The sequence below is a fragment of the Zalophus californianus genome, chromosome 7 (assembly GCF_009762305.2).
Source record: "Zalophus californianus isolate mZalCal1 chromosome 7, mZalCal1.pri.v2, whole genome shotgun sequence".
Lineage (NCBI taxonomy): Eukaryota > Metazoa > Chordata > Mammalia > Carnivora > Otariidae > Zalophus > Zalophus californianus.
In genome coordinates this window covers 4012908-4035944 of record NC_045601.1, presented here as the reverse complement: position 1 = coordinate 4035944, position 23037 = coordinate 4012908, and the positions used below count along the sequence as shown (strand labels likewise).

Here is a 23037-nt window from a genome sequence, read left to right as displayed (position 1 = left end):
TTTTTCACCCAACAAATTATGTTTTTGATATTTACTCATGTTGACATATTTAGGTCTACTTCTCCTATCTGCTTTATAGTGTTCCATTTAAAGATGACAACCAGGACCATTACTACCCTACTCGAGAAACCATGACGCTTTTTCTATTTTCTAGTTTCAGAGTTAATCGGTGAACATCAACAGATTAAATATTTAGATAGATAGATAATAGATAGGACAAGATAGAGAACAAGAGAAAATGAGAAAGAGAAATCTCCTTAGGTTCTTTAGGGTATAAACAGAGTAAATCAATATGGACTAGGTTATGCTGCAATAACAAGTTAACCCTAATATCCACTGGCCTGATCTGACAAAGTTTATGTCTTACTCATGTTCTATGTCCAAGATGGTGGGCTCTGCTTACGAACTAAGTACACAGAAGATCGAGGGTCCCAGTAGCCTCACTGCCTGGAAGGAATACAAGTCTTTACAACTTCTACAGCAGAGAAAGAGCTCTTTCATGGTCCACATTCTGATTAACAATCTCTTCGCTTACTTATTTCTTTGCATAAAACACAGTGCTCTCCTCTCTAAGGGAGACAAATCCCACCCAGTCACGACAGCCAGCTCAAAGTCCGAGACCCCCAAAGGATACACAGCGCTTTCTCCATGTGTTCTGAACCAGGATAATTGCAATACATTTACAAATAGATATGCATAAAAGGGTGAGGACACACACACAGCAGTCCATGGCCTGTAGCATTTCTGAAGCCCTACAGAGAAGACCTTGTAAGGGTCCCCTACCAAGAAGCAGGGTAAAGTCTGACTGCACTGGGACGGAGCTCTCGTTCATTGTCCTTGTCACTGGTTTGGCCCTCCTTCGTCCTCCTCGGGCACATCCAAAGTGGGCTTTGGGGAATATGTTCGTTGGGGGATGTACAGTTTCCTCAGCTTCCTTCCTGTTCCTCTTCAGGGATGTTCAGGGGACTCAGGGCTGTTCAATCTTCTGAGCAGCAATGGACTTAACTTACCTTGGGTTTCTGATTGCCTGTAATAGTCAAACTCCCTCAAAAACTCAGTGCGCCTCCAATCCATTTGCTTCCATGCAGTTCCATGTGCTCATGGTTTGCTTAGTGTTGCTCTCAGATCTCTTTCCTTCCTCCTCCTCATGGCTTGTCCCTAATTGTCCATTCAGACAGGAGGCTATGGGTTTTGGTAAAAAGGCCACACCTGTAATGTAGTCTTTACTTTCAGACATATAATCTGGTTGTAGATTTTTAAAAATCTCATCTCTTGAATCTGTAAACTGAAATCAATCAGCTTTTTCCACACTGAGAAGTCACATTTCTGATTCTCTGTATTCCCTTTTAATTCTTTTTACAAATAAGTTGATCTTTCCAGAGTTCACCCTTCTTGTCATATGTTATCACAACCATCCCGCACTGGCTCAAACAAGTTCCATGGCCCTCATGGCCAGCAGGGCGGCAAGATTCTGGGAACGCACAGGTATTTGGTGAGCTTGTTGTCAAGTTACATCCCAAACGGTTTGTGCCAATTTACACTTGCTCTGGCAGTGGGTAAGAGTGTGCCTACCCATATCCTTGTATGCCTTTAGTTTTATCAGACTTTCTTTTTTGTTGTTGGTATTCTTTTCACAAGCCTGTACAACAAGCTATCAACTCCTTGAGGACTGGGGCCATGTCTCCATTCCATACTTCTAGCAACTAGTGACTGTCTGAAATGTACCTGAATGTGGATCTAATGAATGTTGAATACATGAATGACTGGTAGGATTACTTATATTGCTTTTAAATGAAAAATTTATCAGTCCAAAGAATTCATATAACAAAGCGCCTGCTACAAGAGTTTGATCTTGACAAGGTTTGATTACAACTGATGTCATATCTCTTCAAAAACAGTGCTTTTGTGACAGCCAGAATAAAGACCAAACAACAAAAGGACCTTCCAGCCCCCAGGCCCTCTCCAGCAAATCCACTCAGTCTTTAATGTCTAAAGTCCTCTTAAACAAAACAGCACACCCTTCTGCCTCTATATCAGCCTCCTCTACTTTCTAATTGGATCAGCCCTGAATCTTGCCTCTTGAGTGAATGGCTGTCCCTTGCTTGGCAAGCGAGTAAATTCAGCTTTGATTGTTGGTTGGTTTCTTCTTACTTCTAATGGTCTTTATGTCACTGACGATGTATAAATGTGTTTCCCTATATCTTGACCAGTGATATATATAAATGACACAGCATAATGCAGTGGTAAAAGTTTAGGAATTGAGCAAACCAAATCTGGGATTGGATTCCTGCTCTATTTTTCACAGTGTAGTTTAAACAAATCAATTCACCCCTTCACATTTTCATTCTCTCCCCCATATAATGGGAAATAATGGTGCCTACTTAATAAGATTCTAGTGAACATAAATAACCAAGAGAAGGCAACTTGAACATAGAGAATTCAACAAACATTAATAAAGCCCAATTTATTTCTATATATGAACATTTGCAGTTTCAGCTGCAACCATTTTATCTCTAAAAGCAGAATGAATCATTCCCCAGGAAGAGCTACTGAATTTAAACAGAGCTGTGATGAACACACCACCCTGACATTGGCCCCCTAGTCCATAGGAAGCAAACCCTGCTCATCTCTCTGTCTCTCTCTCTCTCCCTGACCTCAAACTGTACTCTCCCAGGTTAGGATCAAATCCCTCGTGTACTTCACCCTTACCTTTGATCCTTACCATAGCCCCGTATATGGATGTCCAAAGAAATTGGACTTGTATTTACTCTAAGTGCTCAGACCAGATTATAGGCAAAGTGGGCATTAAAAAATCCAAGTCACAATGTTGTCATGAAGATCACAATCTGTCAAGACACATGTGTTGCAAAGCACGAGGCCAGAGCTATAACGTTTCAGAACACTGCATCACTTACAATCAGTAAAGATTATTTAGTTATGTGAATGTTAATTCTATGATTACTACATTTTATTAAATGTTTATATATAAACCTGCATTGCAAATAAGAAACATATTTGATCTGTATTGTAGCAGTGCTGAATTTCTTATTCCTATCAAATAATTGAAAGTATTTTTCCTTGGAGAAAATTATGGAAGGAAAGCAGAAAATACCCTAAGAACTACTATTGTTATGAATATGTATACAAAAGTAAAACCAATCACATGCATACATGTATTTATTCCAATATCTTGAGTAGGATATATATACTACATTAACTTTATTAGAGATTAAAACTGACAAAATGAGATGTATCTTCATTAATTTATACATCTGCAAACATTCGTGTTATGCACATGGTGGCTGTGAATTTTCATAGGTCATTTTCCAATCACTTGAGTTATGGTCTGTTTCCTTTAAGTTTACAAATTCTTTAATAAAATCCCAAAGGTTCCTTAAACACAACAAATGAACACAGTAGATTAGACAAAAGTGCCTTAAGCATAAGAGAAAATTTTAAAACAAGCATTCATTTTAGGACATATTTACTCAAAAACACAAAGTGAGACTTTGTAATCTTCCACTTCCATTTTAAAGGATTTTTGTAGCATTTTGGCCTTGAATGTAGCAAAGATTCTCCCTGTATATGGGCACAATCCCCTGGAGTATTTTTCAGACCAAGTATAGTGTGGCAGCAGAGTTAGATTTACTTTGGAGATAATGATGTTTAAACTTTAGGTCCATTCACTCTCATTGCCAAAACTATGGGAGGAGCCTTCCCAACTTTGTATTTGTAATTCTATATTCTTTTCTTTGAGGACACCCAACATAATATAATCCACCTGTGTGGTTCACTCAGCAATCATTCTAACACCTTTCTCCCGTGACTTTCTCTATCATGTGAGCTGGGAAGTAGAGTAACCTGATGAGAAGCTCTTTGCCTTTTGCCCTCCTCTTCCCCCATTATTCCTCTATGGGATGCGGACCCATGCCTGAAGATAGCCATATTGAGGCCTCCAGGAGGAAAACCATACTCAAGGAAAACAGAGAAGAAAGACAGAAGAACATTGGTTCCTTGATATTATCATTGAACCAAGGCCACCTACAACTAAATGTCTTTTTACTATTGTTACAAGTTAGCACTTTCCATACTTAAACCACCAATGATTTTCTGCTACTCCCAGCCTTATCAAATCGTAAAATTTGACCTGTAGTACCAATTCTAGGAAAATTAACTATATAAAGCTAAATTTATGTAATTGATAATATAAATCAGCCATTTCATTTTTAAAAATTAAAATTATCAGAGTAATACATGTACAGTGTTCTTCAAAAATTTAATATCACTAAAGCCACAGAATTTGAGAAAAGAAAGCCACCACGGTCACCTGCCTCCCCACCTTCCTGATCCCTGCCCATGAGAATTTACCCTCAATTCTTCAGTTCTTTCCAAAGAATTTATTTCTACATTGCCAAGTAATATATGGTGATTGAGATTTAAATCTTGGGCTCAGCATTGTTGAGCACAGGAAAGGATGTAACGTGTATATTTAAAGTTAACACTCTTGGGAATATAAACCTTTCAGAAGCACGGTCTCGTCTAATGCAGATTTGAGTGGACGGTTTTGAGAATAGCCTGAGATTGTCCCACTTTTTTATCATGTCATCAATACTTACCGCTGCTCTTCCTCACTCATCTTATTATTCTCCATGGTCTGCTTCACCTGGTTTTCAATAACCTACCGAGAATCAAAAATCCTTTGGTCATGTATAATGGCATGATACTGATCTTATATGATAATAAGATTGAGTCAAAATGGAATACCACTTCTAGAATCAGGTATAACATACTAATGTATACTGTATATAATACAGAGGGATATACATATCTAATTGAAACAAAATTACAATCTGTTAAGCAGCAAATTGTTAGTATGTATTCTGGAAGGGTGTCCTGAAAGTCATTAGAGGAACCGGTTCATTACATCCCTTGTTACAAAATAAACTCATTACAACTCATTGTTACATGTGCAAGGGTTAGAGAAATGGTCAATTCTGCTTGGCATATTCAACTTTAAAAAAGGATGTTTATTTTTTTCATTAATACGTTAGCTTACACCTGTCCAGTTTTAAGCTAATGTCTGCATAGTGAGATATTCTCAGCATTACAGAAAGTTATCATTTAGAAAGACAATGCATATATTCTTATTTTGCTTAGGACATGATACAAGAAGCACACAGCACTAAAGGAAATATTTCTATTGAAAAACATTGACTCACAAAAACTTACATGCATTTTCTTCTTTAAAATTCTATTTGCTGTTTCCAATTTTATAGCTTCAGTCTGAAGAAGAAATGATTTTAAAAGTAAGATACTTGGTTAAGAATATTTGTTAAATGCTTTCCCCCATTTATGGAACAAAAAGTATTATGTAAATGATGCTATTCTGATTTCAAAAGTACCCAATAGCACACCATTTAAAAACACGAATAAACACAGCATGACTTGAAGGACATGTGGTAAAGACAGAAAGATGCTAGCCTTCTAGGTCAAAAACTAGAGGAGATAAGGGTTGATATTAGAAAAACCTAGAGAGAGGACAGAATAAATGGTGGAGGAGTAGGGGTCCCTATTCCAACCAGTCCCCAGAATTGAGCTGGATATCTACCACACCACTCTGAACACCCATGAAATCAGCCTGAGATGTAAGAAGATAGATCTGGATCTCTACAAACAGAATATCTCATGCAGTTGATTTCGAGGTATGAAGCGGGGAGCCGTGATTCCATGGACAGATATCAGAGGATAAACGGAAGGGGAAGGGAACCGAGCTGTCGGGATCCTACACCGTCGGTGAGCGATAGCCTCCTGCACTGAGGACCGTACACAGACTCGCAGACTGGTAGCGATGGGGAAAGGACTTTAGGGCAGCCCCCTGGATGGAAACTTGGAGTGGGGCCATGCGTGCGAACTGGGGGTGGCTGGTGGTTTTAGAAGCACAAAGGGCAGAGGCATGCCCCGACTTGGAGGCAAGGACTGGGAGTGCTGCTGAGGGGCGCACAACCCAGGATGCTGAAGTTCATAGCAGCACAGACAGAAACGGAGATAGTGTGGCCTGGAGACCTCACTGGAGAACAGACTGCGATCTCTCTGCTCTGAGGCAGAGGTTTGGAAATGGTCTCCTCTGCTCCGACTCTCGGAAGAGACACGGAAAGCCACCAGGGAAAGCCACCAGAGAACAAAAGCCCCCCAAAACTGGTTTTCAATGAGCCCTTCCCCCACCACAGGGGGCAGGGCAACTCTGCCCAAACAGGGTTACCTGAGTAAAGGCGCGGCAGGCCCCTCTGCCAGAACACAGGCTGGGAAAACAAGAGGCCAGCAACCCTAAGGTCCCTAGAAAACAGGTGCATCTTGCTTGGGTTATGGTCAGTAATTTGGACTCTCTACATTCCCTCAACCACCCCTCAACAGAATGAGTAGGAGGAGGAAACCCCCAAATAGGAAAAACTCAGAGATTATGACTTAGGCCACAGATTTACAAATCGATTCAGATATAACCAAGATGCCAGAGATGGAATTCAGGCTAGCAATTGTGAAGACAATAGCTAAAATGGAGAAATCAATTAATGGCTACATAGAGTCTCTAAGGGCAGAAATGAAAGCTGAATTGGCAGAACTTAAACATGCTATCAATGAGATCCAATCTAATCTAGATAATCTAACAGCTAGGGTAAGCGAGGCAGAAGAAAGAATTAGTGACCTAGAAGACCAATTAATAGGCAAAAAGGGAAAAGAGGAGGCCAGGGAAAAACAACTCAGAATCCATGAAAAGAGAATCAGAGAAATAAGTGACACCATGAAACGTTCCAATGTCAGAATTATTGGAATCCCTGAGGGGGTGGAGAGAGAGAGAGGACTAGAAGATATATTTGAGCAAATCGTAGCTGAGAACTCCCCTAATCTGGGGAATGAAACAAACATTCATGTCCTAGAGGCAGAGAGGACCCCTCCCAAGATCAAGGAAAACAGGCCAACACCCCGGCATTAATAGTAAAACTCGCAAATCTTAGAACCAAGAAAACCATCTTAAGGGCAGTTAGGGGGAAGAGATTCCTTACATACAGAGGGAGGAACATCAGAATAACATCAGACCTATCCACAGAGACTGGCAAGCCAGAAAGGCCTGGCAAGACATATTCAGGGTACTAAACGAGAAGAATATGCAGCCAAGAATACTTTATCCAGCAAGGCTGTCATTTAGAATGGATGGAGAGATGCAGAGCTTCCAAGACCAGCAGAAGATGAAAGAATATGTGACCACTAAACCGGCCCTGCAAGAAATATTAAGGGGGAGTTCTATAAAAGGAGAAAGACCCCAAGAGTGATATACAACAGAAATTTACAGGGACAATCTATAAAACGTCTTCACAGGCAACATGATGACAATAAATTCATATCTTTCAATTATCACTCGCAACGTGAATGGCCTAAATGCTCCCATAAAGAGGCACAGGGTTGCAGATTGGATAAAAAGACAGGACCCACCCATATGCTGTCTACAAGAGACTCATTTTGAACCTAAAGATACATCCAGACTGGAAGTGAAGGGATGAAGATCCATCTTCCATGCCAACGGACCTTAAAAGAAAGCTGGGGTAGCAATTCTTATATCAGACAAATTAGATTTTAAACTAAAGACTGTAGTTAGAGACACAGAAGGACACTATATCATTCTTACAGGGTCTATCCAACAAGAAGATCTAACAATTGTAAATATCTACGCCCCCAACATGGAAGCAGCCATCTACATAAGCCAACTGTTAACCAAAATAAAGAGGCATATTGATAACAATATGTTAATTGTAGGAGACCTCAATACTCCACTCTCAGCAATAGACAGATCATCTATGCAGAAAATCAACAAAGAAACAAGAGCTATGAATGACACACTGGACCAGATGGACCTCATATACATACAAAACATTCCACCCTAAAACAATAGAATATTCATTCTTCTCGATCACACGTGGAACTTTCTCCAGAATAGACCACATATTGGGTCACAATCAGGTCTCAACCAATACCAAAAATTGAGATTATTTCCTGCACATTCTCAGACCATAATGCTTTAAAACTGAACTCAATCACAAGAAAAAAATTGGAAGAAATTCAAACACTTGGAAGCTAAAGACCACTCTGCTCAAGAACGTTTGGGTCAACCAGGAAATCAAAGAAGAACTTAAACAATTCATGGAAACCAATGAGAATGAAAACACATTGGTCCAAAACCTATGGAATACTGCAAAGGCGGTCCTAAGGGGGAAATACATAGCCATCCAAGCCTCACTCAAAAAAACAGAAAAATTTCAAATTCACCAACTAACTCTATACGTTAAAGAACTAGAGAGAAAGCAACAAACGATGCCTAAGCCACGCACTAGAAGAGAAATAATTAAGCTTAGAGCAGAGATCAATGAATTAGAAACCAGAAACACAGTAGATCATATCAACGAAACTAGAAGCTGGTTCTTTGAAAGAATTAATAAGATTGATAAACCACTGGCCAGACTTATCCAAAAAAAAAAAGAGAAAGGACCCAACTTAATAAAATTATGAATGAAAGAGAGATCACGACTAACACCAAGGAAACAGAAACAATTACTAGAAACTATTATCAACAACTATATGCCAATAAACTGAGCAACCTCTATGAAATGGATGCCTTCCTGGAAACCTATAAACTCCCAAGACTGAAACAGGAAGAAATTGACAACTTGAATAGGCCAATAACCAGTAATGAGATTGATGCAGTGATCAAAAACCTCCCAAAAAACAAGAGTCCAGGGCCTGATGGATTCCCTGGGCAATTCTACCAAACATTCAAAGAAGAAATAATACCTATTCTCCTGAAGCTGTTTCAAAAAAATTAGAAACAGAAGGAAAGCTTCCAGACTCATTCTATGAGGCCAGCATTACCTTAATCCCCAAACCAGTCAAAGACCCCATCAAGAAGGAGAATTTCAGACCAATATCCCTGATGAATATGGATTCCAAAATCCTCAACAAAATCCTAGCTAACAGGATCCAACAATACATGAAAAGTATCATCCACCACAACCAAGTGGGATTTATCCCCGGGATGCGAGGGTGGTTCAACATTCACAAATCAATCAATGTGATAGAACACATTAATAAGAGGAGAGAGAAGAACCATATGGTCCTCTTAACTGATACAGAAAAAGCATTTGACAAAATACAGCATCATTTCCTTATTAAAACTCTCAGAATAAAGGGATAGAGGGAACATTCCTCAAGTTCATAAAATCCATCTATGAAAAACCCACAGCAAATATTATCCTCAGTGGGAAAAAGCTGCGAGCCTTTTCCTTAAGCTCAGGAACACGTCAAGGATGCCCACTCTCGCCACTATTGTTCAGCATAGTACTAGACGTCCTAGCAACAGCAATCAGAACAGCAACAAAACAACAGACAACAAAAAGAAATAAAAGGTATTCAAATTGGCAAAGAAGAAGTCAAACTCTCTTTTCACAGATGACATGATACTTTATGTGGAAAATCCAAAAGACTTCACCCCCAAATTACTAGAACTCATACAGCAATTCAGTAATGAGGCAGGATACAAAATCAATACACAGAAATCAGCTGCTTTCTTATACACTAACAATGCAACTGTAGAAAGAGAAATTAGAGAAACGAATCCACTTACAATAGCACCAAAAACCATAAGATACCTCAGAATAAACCTAACCAAAGAGATAAAGGATCTATACTCTAGGAACTACAGAACACTCATGAAAGAAATTGAAGAAGACACAAAAAGATGGAAAAACATTCCATGCTCATGGATCAGAAGAATAAACATTGTTAAAATGTCTATGCTATCCAGAGCAATCTATATCTTCAATGCCATGCCAATCAAAATTCTAATGACTATTTTCAAAGTGCTGGAACAAACAATCCTAAAATTTGTATGGAATCAGAAAAGACCCCAAATCGCCAAGGAAATGTTGAAAAAGAAAAACAAAGTTGGGGGCATCACGTTGCCTGATTTCAAGCTGTATTACAAAGCAGTGATCACCAAGACAGCATGGTACTTGCACAAAAACAGACATATAGACCAATGGAACAGAATAGAGAGCCCAGATATGGACCCTCAACTTTATGGTCAAATAATCTTCAACAAGGCAGGAAAAAATATGCAATGGAAAAAAGATGGTCTCTTCAATAAATGGTGCTGGGAAAATTGGACAGCCACATGCAGAAGAATGAAACTCGATCATTCTCTAATACCATAAACAAAGATAAATTCAAAATGGATGAGAGACCTCAATGTGAGACAGGAATCCATCAAAATCCTAGAGGAGAACATAAGCAGTAACCTCTTTGACATCACCCACAGCAACTTCTTTCAAGATACATCTCCAAAGGCTACTGAAACAAAAGCAAAAATAACTTTTGGGACTTCATCAAGATAAAAAGCTGCACAGCAAAGGAAACAGTCAACAAAACAAAGACGCAACCCACAGAATGGGAGAAGATATTTGCAAATGACACTACAGGTAAAGGGCTGGTATCCAACATCTATAGAGAACTTCTCAAACTCAACACCCAAAAAACAAATAATCAAGTCAAAAAATGGGCAGAAGACATGAACAGACACTTCTTCAAAGAAGACATGAAAATGGCTAACAGACACATAAAAAAATGTTCATCATCATTAGCCATCAGGGAAATTCAAATCAAAACCACATTAAGATACCACCTTACACCAGTTAGAATGGAAAAAATTGACAAGGCAAGAAATAACAAATGTCGGAGAGGTTGTGGAGAAAGGGGAACCCTCTTATATAATTGGTGGGAATGCAAATTGGTACAGCCACTTTGGAAAACAGTGTGGAGGTGCCTCAAAAAATTAAAAATAGAGCTACCTTATGACCCAGCAATTGCACTACTGGGTATTTACCCCAAGGACACAGATGTAGTGAAAAGAAGGGCCATATGTGCCCCAACGTTCATAGCAGGAATGTCCGCAATAGCCAAACTGTGGAAAGAGCTGAGATGCCCTTCAACAGAGGAATGGATAAAGAAGATGAGCTCCATATATGCAATGGGATATTACTCAGCCATCAGAAAGGATGAATACCCAAATTTTACATCAACATGGACGGGACTGGAGGAGATTATGCTAAGTGAAATAAGTCAAGCAGAGAAAGTCAATTACCATATGGTTTCACTTATTTGTGGAACATGAGGAATAACATGGAGGACATTAGGAGAAGGAAGGGAAAAATGAAGGGGGGGGATCAGAGGGGGAGATGAACCAGGAGAGACTATGGACTCTGAGAAACAAACTGAGGGTTTTAGAGGGAAGGGGGGGTGGGGGGATGGGCTAGCCCAGTGATGGGTATTAAGGAGGGCACATACTGCATGGAGCACTGGGTGTTATATGAAAACAATGAATCATGGAACACTACATCAAAAACTAATGATGTATTGTATGGTGACTAATATAACATAATAAAATTAAAAAAAAAAAGAAAAGCCCAGAGAATTTTAGGGAAATTCTAGAGCAGTTCCTCAACTTTCATAATTAATAGCAGAATTTGTTAAGGTGGCTGGATACAATATAAAATACAAATTTGGGGGGCACCTGGGTGGCTCAGTCAATTAAGTGTCCATCTCTTGATTTTCGTTGAGGCCATGATCTCAGAGTCATAGGATGGAGCCCCACGTCAGGTCCCCTGCTCAGCATGGAGTCTGCTTCTCCCTTTCCCTCTGCCACTGCCCCTGCTTGTGCTCTCTCGCTCTCTCTCTCTCTCTCTCTCGTCCTCTCCTTCAAATAAATAAATAAAATCTTAAAATTTTAAATAAATAAGAACAGACTATAAACAAAAAACACAGAAGGAAATCTGATATTATTTTAAAAGAGAGAGAGAAGTCAAAAGAAGCTTAAACCACCACCACCTTCCAGTACACTGTATACTTCTGCTTTAAAAAAAAAAAAAAAGATTTAAAAAAGAGTGCTGGGGTTGCAGGGCAGGGGGGGTGGGGAGGCGGAGCAAGATGGCGGAGGAGCAGGAGACCTGGATTTCGTCTGGCCTCAGGAATTCAGCTGAATAGGGATCAAACCATTCTGAACACCTACGAACTCAACAGGAGATCGAGGAGAAGAATAACAACAACTCTCTGAACAGAGAAGCGACCACTTACTGGAAGGTAGGACGTGCGGAGAAGTGAATCCGAGGCGATATTCGGGAGGATAGACGGCGGGGGAGGGGGCCTCCGTCGGCCGCTTCTGGCAAGTGCTAGAGCCGCGGAGCACAAAATCGGACCTTTTAGAAGCCGGCTCCGCGGAGGGACGTCGCTGCAGTGGCTAAGCGGGGGGTGGAACCCTCGCGGGACAGTGTGGTCTCAGGACCCTCGGGGTCACAGAAAGACCGGGGGTGCCTGAGTGCGGCAGAGCTCCCAGGGATCGGAGCGGGGAAGCCGGCTGCAGAGACGGAGCCGAGGCGCGGGCTCTCAGCTCGGGGTGGCCATAAACTGTGATCCGCGGCCCAGTCGGGCCACTGCTCCTCCAGCAGGGACCCAACAAGCGGCAGATCCAGGGAGACTCCCCTTCCTCCCCCGGGAGGAGCGGCGCGGGAGCGCACCGCAGGGACCTGCTGGGTTTGGAGACTCCACACGGGGTCAGGTGCCAGAGATAGAAACGCTCGGTCACAAGCCGGGTGAGCACGGAGTGCGGCCGGAGACCGGGAGATGGGAGTGACTGCTTCTCTCTGGGGGCGCACTGAGGAGCGGGGCCCCGAGTTCTCAGCTCCTCCGGGCGGAGATTGGGAGGCCACCATTTTCGCCCTGGTCCTCCAAAGCTGTACCGAGAGCTTGCAGGGAACAAAAGCTCCTGAGAGCAAACCCGAGCAGCTTGCTTAGCCGGGACCGACAAGGGCGGGGCAATTCCGCCTCCGGCAAAGACATTTGGGAACCACGGCAACAGGCCCCTCCCCCAGAAGATCAGCACGAACAGCCAGCAAGCCAAGACCAAGTTTACCGATCAAGGAGAACGGGAGAACTCCAGTGCTAGGGGAATACTGCACATAGAATTCATGGCTTTTTTATCATGATTCATTAGTCTTTCAAAGTTAATTTTTTTAACTGCTTTTTTTTATGAATTTTTCTTTTTCCCTTTTTCAAACAACATATTATCAATACCTTAAAAAAATTTTTTTTATTTTTCATTTTTAGAGTCATATTCTATCCCTTCATAGTAGTTACCCTTATTTTTGGCATATATATATATAAGCTGTTCTCTCTTTAAAATTTGGAGATACAGTTTCTTCTAACAGATCAAAATATACCCTGAATCTCTAGTGTATGGCTTTGTTCTAGTCTCCTGCCTGATCACATTCTCTCCCTTTTTTTTTCTTTTTTTTTTAAATCTTCTTTCTTTTTTCAAACAACTTCTTATCAATTCCTTTTATAAAATCTTTACACTCATATTCCATCCATTCATTGTATCAACCCTTATTTTGTACATATATAAGTCTTTCTTTAAAATTTTAGGAGGCACTTTCTTCTATCAGACCAAAATACACCCAAAATCTACTGTGTGGCACTGATCTATGCACTAGCCCGATCATATTTGATCATATTCTGTTTTCTTTGTTTCGTTCTGTTTTTGTTTGTTTTTATCTTTTTCTTTTTTTCTCTCTCTCTTTCTTTTTTCTTTCTTTCCCTTTCTTCTCCCCTGGTGTCAGATCTTTTCTGATTTGTTTAGAGTATATTTGCTGGGCACGTTGTTAACCTGTTAGCATTTTGTCCTCTCATTCATCTATTCTCTGGAAAAAATGACAAGATGAAAAAAATCACCTCAACAAAAAGAACAAGAGGTAGTACCGTCTGCCAGGGACATACTCCATACGGACATTAGTACGATATCGGACCTAGACTTCAGAATCATGATTTTAAAAATACTAGCTGGGCTTGAAAAAGGCATGGAAGTTATTAGAGACACCCTTCCTGGAGAAATAAAAGAACTAAAATCTAACCAAGTCAAAATCAAAAAGGCTATTGATGAGGTGCAATCAAAAATGGGGGCACTAACTGCTAGGATAAATGAGGCAGAAGAGAGAATCAGCGATATAGACCAAATGATGGAAAATAAAGAAGCTGAGAAAAAGAGAGATAAACAACTACTGGATCACGAGGGCAGAATTCGAGAGATAAGCGATACCATAAGACGAAACAACATTAGAATAATTGGGATCCCAGAAGAAGAAAGAGAGAGAGGGGCAGAAGGTATATTGGAGCAAATTATAGCAGAGAACTTCCCTAATGTGGGGAAGGAAACAGGCATCAAAATCCAGGAGGCACAGAGAACCCCTCTCAAAATCAATAAAAATAGGTCAACACCCCGACATCTAATAGTAAAACTTACGAGTCTCAGAGACAAAGAGAAAATCTTGAAAGCAGCTCGAGAGAAGAGATATGTAACCTACAACGATAGAAACATTAGATTGGCAACAGACCTATCCACAGAGACCAGGCAGGCCAGAAAGGACTGGCATGATATCTTCAGAGCACTAAACGAGAAAAAATATGCAGCCAAGAATACTATATCCAGCTAGGCCCTCACTGAAAATTGAAGGAGAGATAAAAAGCTTCCAGGACAAACAAAAACTAAAGGAATTTGCAAACACAAAACCAGCCCTCCAAGAAATATTGAAAGCTGTCCTCTAAGCAAAGAGAGAGCCTAAAAGCAGCAAAGAGCAGAAAGGAACACAGACACTATACAGTAACAGTCACCTTACAGGCAACACAATGGCACTAAATTCATATCTTTCAATAGTTACCCTGAATGTAAATGGGCTAAATGCCCCAATCAAAAGACACAGGCTATCAGATTGGATTAAAAAACAAGACCCATCAAAATGCTGTCTGCAAGAGACTCATTTTAGACCCAAAGACACCCCCACATTGAAAGTGAGGGGGTGGAAAACGATTTACCATGCTAATGGACACCAAAAGAAAGCTGGGGTGGCAATCCTTATATCAGACAAATTAGATTTTAAAACAAAGACTGTAATAAGAGATGAGGAAGGACACTATATCCTACTTAAAGGGTCTATCTAACAAGAAGATCTAACAATTGTAAATATCTATGCCCCTAACATGGGAGCAGCCAATTATATAAGGCAATTAATAACAAAAGCAAAGAAACACATTGACAACAATACAATAATAGTGGGGGACTTTAACACCCCCCTGACTGAAATGGACAGATCATCTAAGCAAAAGATCAACAAGGAAATAAAGTCTTTAAATGACACACTGGACCAAATAGACTTCACAGACATATTCAGAACATTCCATCCCAAAGCAACGGAATACACATTCTTCTCTAGTCCTCATGGAACATTCTCCAGAATAGATCACATCCTAGGTCACAAATCAGGTCTCAACCTGTACCAAAAGACTGGGATCATTCCCTGCATATTTTCAGACCACAATGCTTTGAAACTAGAACTGAATCACAAGAGGAAAGTCGGAAAGAACTCAAATACATGGAGGCTAAAGAGCAACCTACTAAAGAATGAATGGGTCAACCAGGAAATTAAAGAAGAATTTTTAAAAAATTCATGGAAACCAATGAAAATGAAAGCACAACTGTTCAAAATCTTGGAGATGCAGCAAAGGCGGTCTTAAGAGGAAAGTATATAGCAATACAAGCCTTTCGCAAGAATCAAGAAAGGTCTCAAATACACAACCTAACCCTACACATAAAGGACTTAGAGAAAAAACAGCAAATAAAGCCTAAACCCAGCAGGAGAAGAGAAATCATAAAGATCAGAGGAGAAATCAATGAAATAGAAACCAAAAGAACAGTAGAACAGATCAACGAAACTAGGAGCTGGTTCTTTGAAAAAACTAACAAGATTGATAAACCCCTGGCCAGACTGATCAAAAAGAAAAGAGAAATGACCCAAATGAACAAAATCATGAATGAAAGAGGAGAGATCACAACCAATACCAAAGAAATACAAACAATTATAAGAACATATTATGAGCAAATCTATGCCAGCAAATTAGATAACCTGGAAGAAATGGGTGCATTCCTAGAGAGGTATCAACTACCAAAATTGAACCAGGAAGAAATAGAACACCTGGACAGATGTATAACCACTAAGGAAATTGAAGCAGTCATCAAAAATCTCCCAACAAACAAAAGCCCAGGGCCAGATGGCTTCCCAGGGGAATTCTACCAAACATTTAAAGAAGAATTAATACCTATTCTCCTGAAACTGTTCCAAAAAATAGAAATGGAAGGAAAACTTCAAAACTCATTTTATGAGGCCACCATTACCTTGATCCCAAAACCAGACAAAGACCGCATCAAAAAGGAGAATTACAGACCAATATCTTTGATGAACATGGATGCAAAAATTCTCACCAAAAGGATCCAACAGTACATTAAAAGGATTATTCACCATGACCAAGTGGGATTTATCTCTGGGCTGCAAGGATGGTTCAACATCCGCAAATCAATCAACATGATACAATATATTAACAAAAGAAAGAACAAGAACCATATGATCCTCTCAATAGATGCAGAAAAAGCATTTGACACAGTACAGCATCTTTTCTTGATCAAAACTCTTCAGAGTATAGGGATAGAGGGTACATACCTCAATATCATAAAAGCCATCTATGAAAAACCTACAGCGAATATCATTCTCAATGGGGAAAAGCTGAGAGCTTCCCCCTAAGATCAGGAACGCAGCAGGGATGTCCACTCTCACCACTGCTATTCAACATAGTATTAGAAGTCCTAGCCACAGCAATCAGACAACAAAAAGAAATCAAAGGCATCCAAATTGGCAAAGAGGAAGTCAAACTCTCACTCTTTGCAGATGATATGATACTGTATGTGGAAAACCCAAAAGACTCCACCCCAAAACTGCTAGAACTCATACAGGAAATCAGTAAAGTAGCAGGATATAAAATCAATGCACAGAAATCAGTGGCATTCCTATACACCAACAACAAGACAGAAGAGAGACAAATCAAGGAGTCAATCCCATTTACAATTGCACCCAAAACCATAAGATACCTAGGAATAAATTTAACCAAAGAGGCAAAGGACCTGTACTCAGAAAACTATGAAATACTCATGAAAGGAATTGAGGAAGACACAAAGAAATGGACAAACGTTCCATGCTCATGGGATTGGAAGAACAAACATTGTGAAGAATGTCAGTGCTACCTAGAACAATCTACACATTCAATGCAATCCCCATCAAAACACCATCCACTTTTTTCAAAGAAATGGAACAAATAATCCCAAAATTTGTATGGAACCAGAAGAGACCCCGAATAGCCAGAGGAATGTTGTAAAAGAAAAGCAAAGCTGGCGGCATCACAATTCCAGACTTCCAGCTCTATCACAAAGCTGTCATCATCAAGACAGTATGATACTGGCACAAAAACAGACACATAGATCAATGGAACAGAATCGAGAGCCCAGAAATGGACCCTCAACTCTATGGTCAACTCATCTTTGACAAAGCAGGAAAGAATGTCCCATGGAAAAAAGACAGTCTCTTCAACAAATGGTGTCGGGAAAATTGGACAGCCACGTGCAGAAGAATGAAACTGGACCATTTCCTTACACCACACACAAAAATAGACTCAAAATGGTTGAAAGACCTAAATGTGAGACAGGAGTCCATCAAAATCCTAAAGGAGAACACAGGCAGCAACCTCTTCGACCTCAGCCACAGCAACTTCTTCCTAGAAACATCGCCAAAGGCAAGGGAAGCAAGGGCAAAAATGAACTATGGGGATTTCATCAAGATAAAAAGCTTTTGCTCAGCAAAAGAAACAGTCCACAAAACCAAAAGACAACCGACAGAACGGGAGAAAATATTTGCAAATGACATATCAGATAAAGGGCTAGTATCCAAAATCTATAAAGAACTTATCAAACTCAACACCCAAAGAACAAATAATCCAATCAAGAAATGGGCAGAAGACATGAACAGATATTTTTCCAAAGAAGACATCCAAATGGCCAACAGACACATGAAAAAGTGCTCAACATCGCTCGGCATCAGGGAAATCCAAATGAAAACCTCAATGAGATACCACCTCACACCCGTCAGAATGGCTAAATTTAACAAGTCAGGAAACGACAGATGTTGGCGGGGATGCGGAGAAAGGGGAACCCTCCTACACTGTTGGTGGGAATGCAAGCTGATGCAGCCACTCTGGAAAACAGTATGGAGGTTCCTCAAACAGTTGAAAATAGAGCTACCCTACGATCCAGCAATTGCACTACTAGGTATTTACCACAAAGATACAAATGAAGGGTTCCAAAGGGGTACGTGCAGCCCGATGTTTATAGCAGCAATGTCCACAATAGTCAAACTGTGGAAAGAGCCAAGATGTCCATCGACAGATGAATGGATAAAGAAGAGGTGGTATATATACACAATGGAATATTATGTAGCCATCAAAAGGAATGAGATCCTTGCCATTTGCAACAACATGGATGGAACTGGAGGGTGTTATGCTTAGTGAAATAAGTCAATCAGAGAAAGACATGTATCATATGACCTCACTGATATGAGGAATTCTTAATCTCAGGAAACAAACTGAGGGTTGCTGGAGTGGTGGGGGGTGGGAGGGATGGGGTGGCTGGGTGATAGACATTGGGGAGGGTATGTGCTATGGTGAGCGCTGTGAATTGTGCAAGACTGTTGAATCACAGATCTGTACCTCTGAAACAAATAATACATTATATGTTAAAAAAAAAAAGATAGCAGGAGGGGAAGAATGAAGGAGAGTAAATCGGAGGGGGATACGAACCATGGAGACGATGGACTCTGAAAAACAAACTGAGGGTTCTAGAGGGGAGGGGGGTGGGGGGATGGATTAGCCTGGTGATGGGTATTAAAGAGGGCACGTTCTGCGTGGAGCACTGGGTGTTATGCACGAACAATGAGTCATGGAACACTACATCAAAAAGTAATGATGTGTGATGATTAACATAACAATAAAAAATTACCGTAAAAAAAAGACAGTGCTGGGAAAATACATTTAACTATATAACCATGGGAAAAATAATAATCACACATTACTTACAAACTCTATAACTAAATGGTAACATTGAGTCAGATTCCACACAAATAAAAAATTATTTTATAATATATAAAAAATAGGGCAGTATAACATTTCAAAACATAGATTGCAATCTATATTATACTGTTCATCAAAAATTGGTTAGTAATAATTGTTAAAGGCTACTTTTAATGTAGCAGACTCTCCTTTCAATGGTAGTAACTAACTTCTATCTTCTAACATAATTGTACAACTCACTGAAAATCTAACTACGGAGTTTCAATGTGACACAATGAAAATAATAAGGTCTTTGGAGCCCCAAAAGAATTAAGCTTGAATCCTGTAAACTATGTCATATTGGGCAGGTTACTTAAATCCTTTGAGCTTCAGTTCAAGCTAATTAGTACATATTGGATACTAAACGTTGGCTGTCATTAATTTTATGACAAGCATTTTCTATACAAAATTGTTAAACTGTAAGAGACATCAACTGACCTGAAAGAGATCCAATTTGAACCTTAACAGAACTCTACAGAGTTTTTATCACCTTTATTTTTGTTGTTTTAGCTAGATCTCTTAATTATTCTAACCATTTGCCACAAATGTTTTGTAACGAAAATATATTTGGACCAATTTTTCCATTATTGTTTACCCATCTGCAAAATGAAATTGCTTCATGCGTTTGCCAACATCTTTAAGCAAAAGAACAATGTAAACATTCAAATAAATAAATTACATACCTCTATGCTTTTAATCCTATTTTCAGTAATATGCAAAATTCCAGTATGAATCAAAGTTGTTTTAATTTCTCTTTCAAGAGCTTGAATTTCGTCCCATTTATTAAGTATTTCACACCTCTTCTTTTCAACCTTCTCAGTAAGAGTAAGGTGATCCTCATTCATTACATCTTTCTTAGATAATTCTACAAATATTTAAAAAGCGAAGTATTACTGTTTAAAATGTCATCTCTTATTAATAGTATTATGCATTACTAACAGTATTATGTATGTTATATATAGCTATAAAATATAATGTAACTCAAGCTCCAAGCACATGAATAAAAATTATCAGATCCAAGAATGGGGATATTCCTCCCTTGATTTATCGAGTGCCCAATTTGAGCACCTAACATAGTGTGGGGAAGGTGCAAGGATGACTTTGCAGGAGAAGTGTGAAAGGAGTTAGACAAGAGAAAGGGGCTAAAGAAGGGGCAGAAGAGCAGAACTTAGCACATTTTGGTAAAAAGAAAGTTACATGGTAGGGTGGGAACACTGAGGGCCAGGAAGTGACATCAATGAATACTAGAAAGGAAGCAGGGGGGAGATCTGAAAAGGTCTTTTTTTTTTTTTTTTTTTAAAGATTTTTATTTATTCATTTGCGGGAGAGACAGAGAGAGAAGAAGCAGGGGGAAAGGCAGAGGGAGAGGGAGAAGCAGACTCCCTGCTTAACAAGGAGCCCGATGTGGGACTCGATCCCAGGACCCTGGGATCATGACCTGAGCCGAAGGCAGACGCTTAACCATCTGAGCCACCCAGGCGCCCTGAAAAGGTCTTATAACATATGTTAGGAAATCAGTCAAAGCTATTGAAGGCCTTTCAGCTGGGATCAACACACACAATGGTCGCTCTGTCTGCAGCACCCAAAGTGGATGAGAAAGGGTGAGGCTGGAACAGGGTCACCAGTCAGAAAGCTACTACACTCATTCAAACAAGATCAGATCAAGATAGTACTGTGGCATAAAAAGAAGTGAAGAGATACAAAAATGATTTAGGGAATGGAAACAAGGAGGGCTTGGTAACTGACTGGATCTGGATGGAGAGGACAAGTAGGTATCAAAATAATCCCTAAGTTTCAGCTTTGCTATAGCTAGGAACAGATGCAGTAGGAAGGAAGGGAGTTCAATGCAGCAGAGAGGTAAGAGACAGCTGGGTTCGAATCCCACCTGGGCCACTAACTACAAGCTGTGTTAAAGTGATTGATAGGGCGGAGAGGGAAAGATTTCTTCTGCAGGCTTTCTGACTTGACTTCCATGTGTTTGGTGATGCCATTCATTGAAACAGAGAGTTTAATCTTGGACGTATTGAGCTGAGGCACCTACAGGATACTCAAGTGGCCTTATCCACTAGGCAATTGGATATAGGGATCTCAAGCCTAAAAAAGAGATTTGGGCAGGAAAGAGATTTGGAATCAAATATGTGTGCATTGAACCAAAGACACGCTGGGCTCCAACAAATGTCAATATTTAAGGATTCAGAAAGGAGATGGAGCTATTGAGAGTAACTCACTGCTGAAGGAACTTGATCATCAAACAGCACAGTTAGGTTCTGACTACAGTGGTAAGAATTTTTTGAGAAAGAAAAACTAATCCTTTTTGGTAGAAAAAAAAGCAACTCAAAAGAGTGATACTACTTACCCGTACATAGTAAACAACACAGAAACAACTGCCATCATTCAAACTTGCCAAATTTGGAAGAAGGGAAAACTTTGAAGATGAGTTTTGAAATTTGGGAGAATTAGCTAAGTAGATACACAATGAACTAGCCAAGGAGGCAGAAACAGTCAGAGTTAAGCTTCTACACAAACAGGAACTATGATCTGAAGTCACACCCCCACCTTAACCTAAGCTGAAGGTTTTAACCTACAACAATTAACTGGGGGCACAGAAGCCAAAAGGAGTATAAGGACACTCCAGTGACCCCACTGTTGTTACCCCTTTTCTACCTAAAAAGACTGAGGGGCACCTGGGTGGCTCAGTCAGTTAAGTGTCTGCCTTTGGCTCAGGTCATAATCCCACGGTCCTAGGATTGAGACCCACATCGGGCTCCCTGCTCAGTGGAGAGTCTGCTTCTCCTTCTCCCTCTCCTCTCACTCATCCTAACACTCTCTCTCTCTCTCTCAAATAAATAAATAAATAAAATCTTTAAAAAAGAGAGAGAGAGAGAGACTGAGGTACCAAAAGGCGGAAATCCCACAGAAAATACATACGTTTGGAGGGGAGGCTCCTGAATGAGAAAGCCTTAGGAAAAGAACAGAGGATGAACACAAGCCACAAGATTTCTTCAATAGCACAGGAAAAGTGTCAGAAACAGCTAGAATCAACTATTAAGAAATGGTTACTACAGTTCTAGGAATTAGTAATGTCCTCTTATTTATTATCTTTTAGACCCTGATGTTCTATCCTGTTAGCAGTTAGCGATGAAGCCCTTAAATCTAAAAGAAAAGTGGGACAAATACCATATGATTCCACTCATAAATGGAATCTTAAAACAAACAAACAAACAAACAAGAAGCAGAATCAGACCCATAACTACAGAGAACAAAGTGATGGTTGCCAGAGGGAAGGGGGTGGAGGGATGGGGCAAAATGGGTGAATGGGAGAGGAAGACTCAGGCCTCCAGTTACAGAATGAGTGAGTCACAGGCATAAAGAGCAGAGCATAAGGAATATGGTCAATGATACTGTAACAGCGATTTACTGGGACAGGTGGTAGCTACACTTGTGGTGAGCATCGCATAGAGCATCAAATGTGTCAAATCACCACATCGTACACCTGAAATTAATGTAACACTGTGTGTCAGTTATACTCAAATTAAGAAAAGAAAAGGAAAAAAGTGGTTGGCCTGCCTTAGGAGACAGCAAGGAAACAGGAAACAGCGAGCTTGAGTCCCATGCATGACTTTTCTTTAAGAGGAACCCAAGAATACGCAACGTGGGTGCGGGAGAAGGATGGACCCAACCTCTCTGCAAGTCCTGACACGTGATCAGAAGACAAGCACTGGGCCAGCCCAGGACAAAAAAGAGGCCAGGAGTCAGGCCACAAGAAATCCTTGGAAGATGGCCAGCAGGGAAATCACACAGGTGTTGCTCACACAGAGGAAATAAGTGGCAGAAGGAAGCAAAAGACCCCAGTAAGAACTTTTGAGGCCAAGTTCTGCTGAGAACTTAAAACAGGTTAGATCTGTG

At 40.2% G+C, this 23037-nt stretch overlaps 1 protein-coding gene across 3 annotated transcripts in view; it reads right to left on the bottom strand.

Annotated features, from left to right (window-relative positions):
• Positions 1–1185: 1185 nt before the first annotated feature.
• C7H6orf118 (chromosome 7 C6orf118 homolog) overlaps positions 1186–23037 on the bottom strand; it is a 43898-nt gene continuing 22046 nt past the window's right edge. For all 3 annotated transcript variants that reach the window (XM_027602749.2, XM_027602750.2, XM_027602751.2), the window contains exons 7-10: positions 19815–19996; positions 5230–5283; positions 4617–4678; positions 1186–3393 (exon numbers count right to left, since the gene is read on the bottom strand). In XM_027602749.2, the coding sequence (XP_027458550.1) occupies positions 3288–3393; positions 4617–4678; positions 5230–5283; positions 19815–19996 (404 nt within the window). In that variant the 3' untranslated portion in view covers positions 1186–3287. The remainder of the gene's footprint in view (positions 3394–4616; positions 4679–5229; positions 5284–19814; positions 19997–23037) is intronic.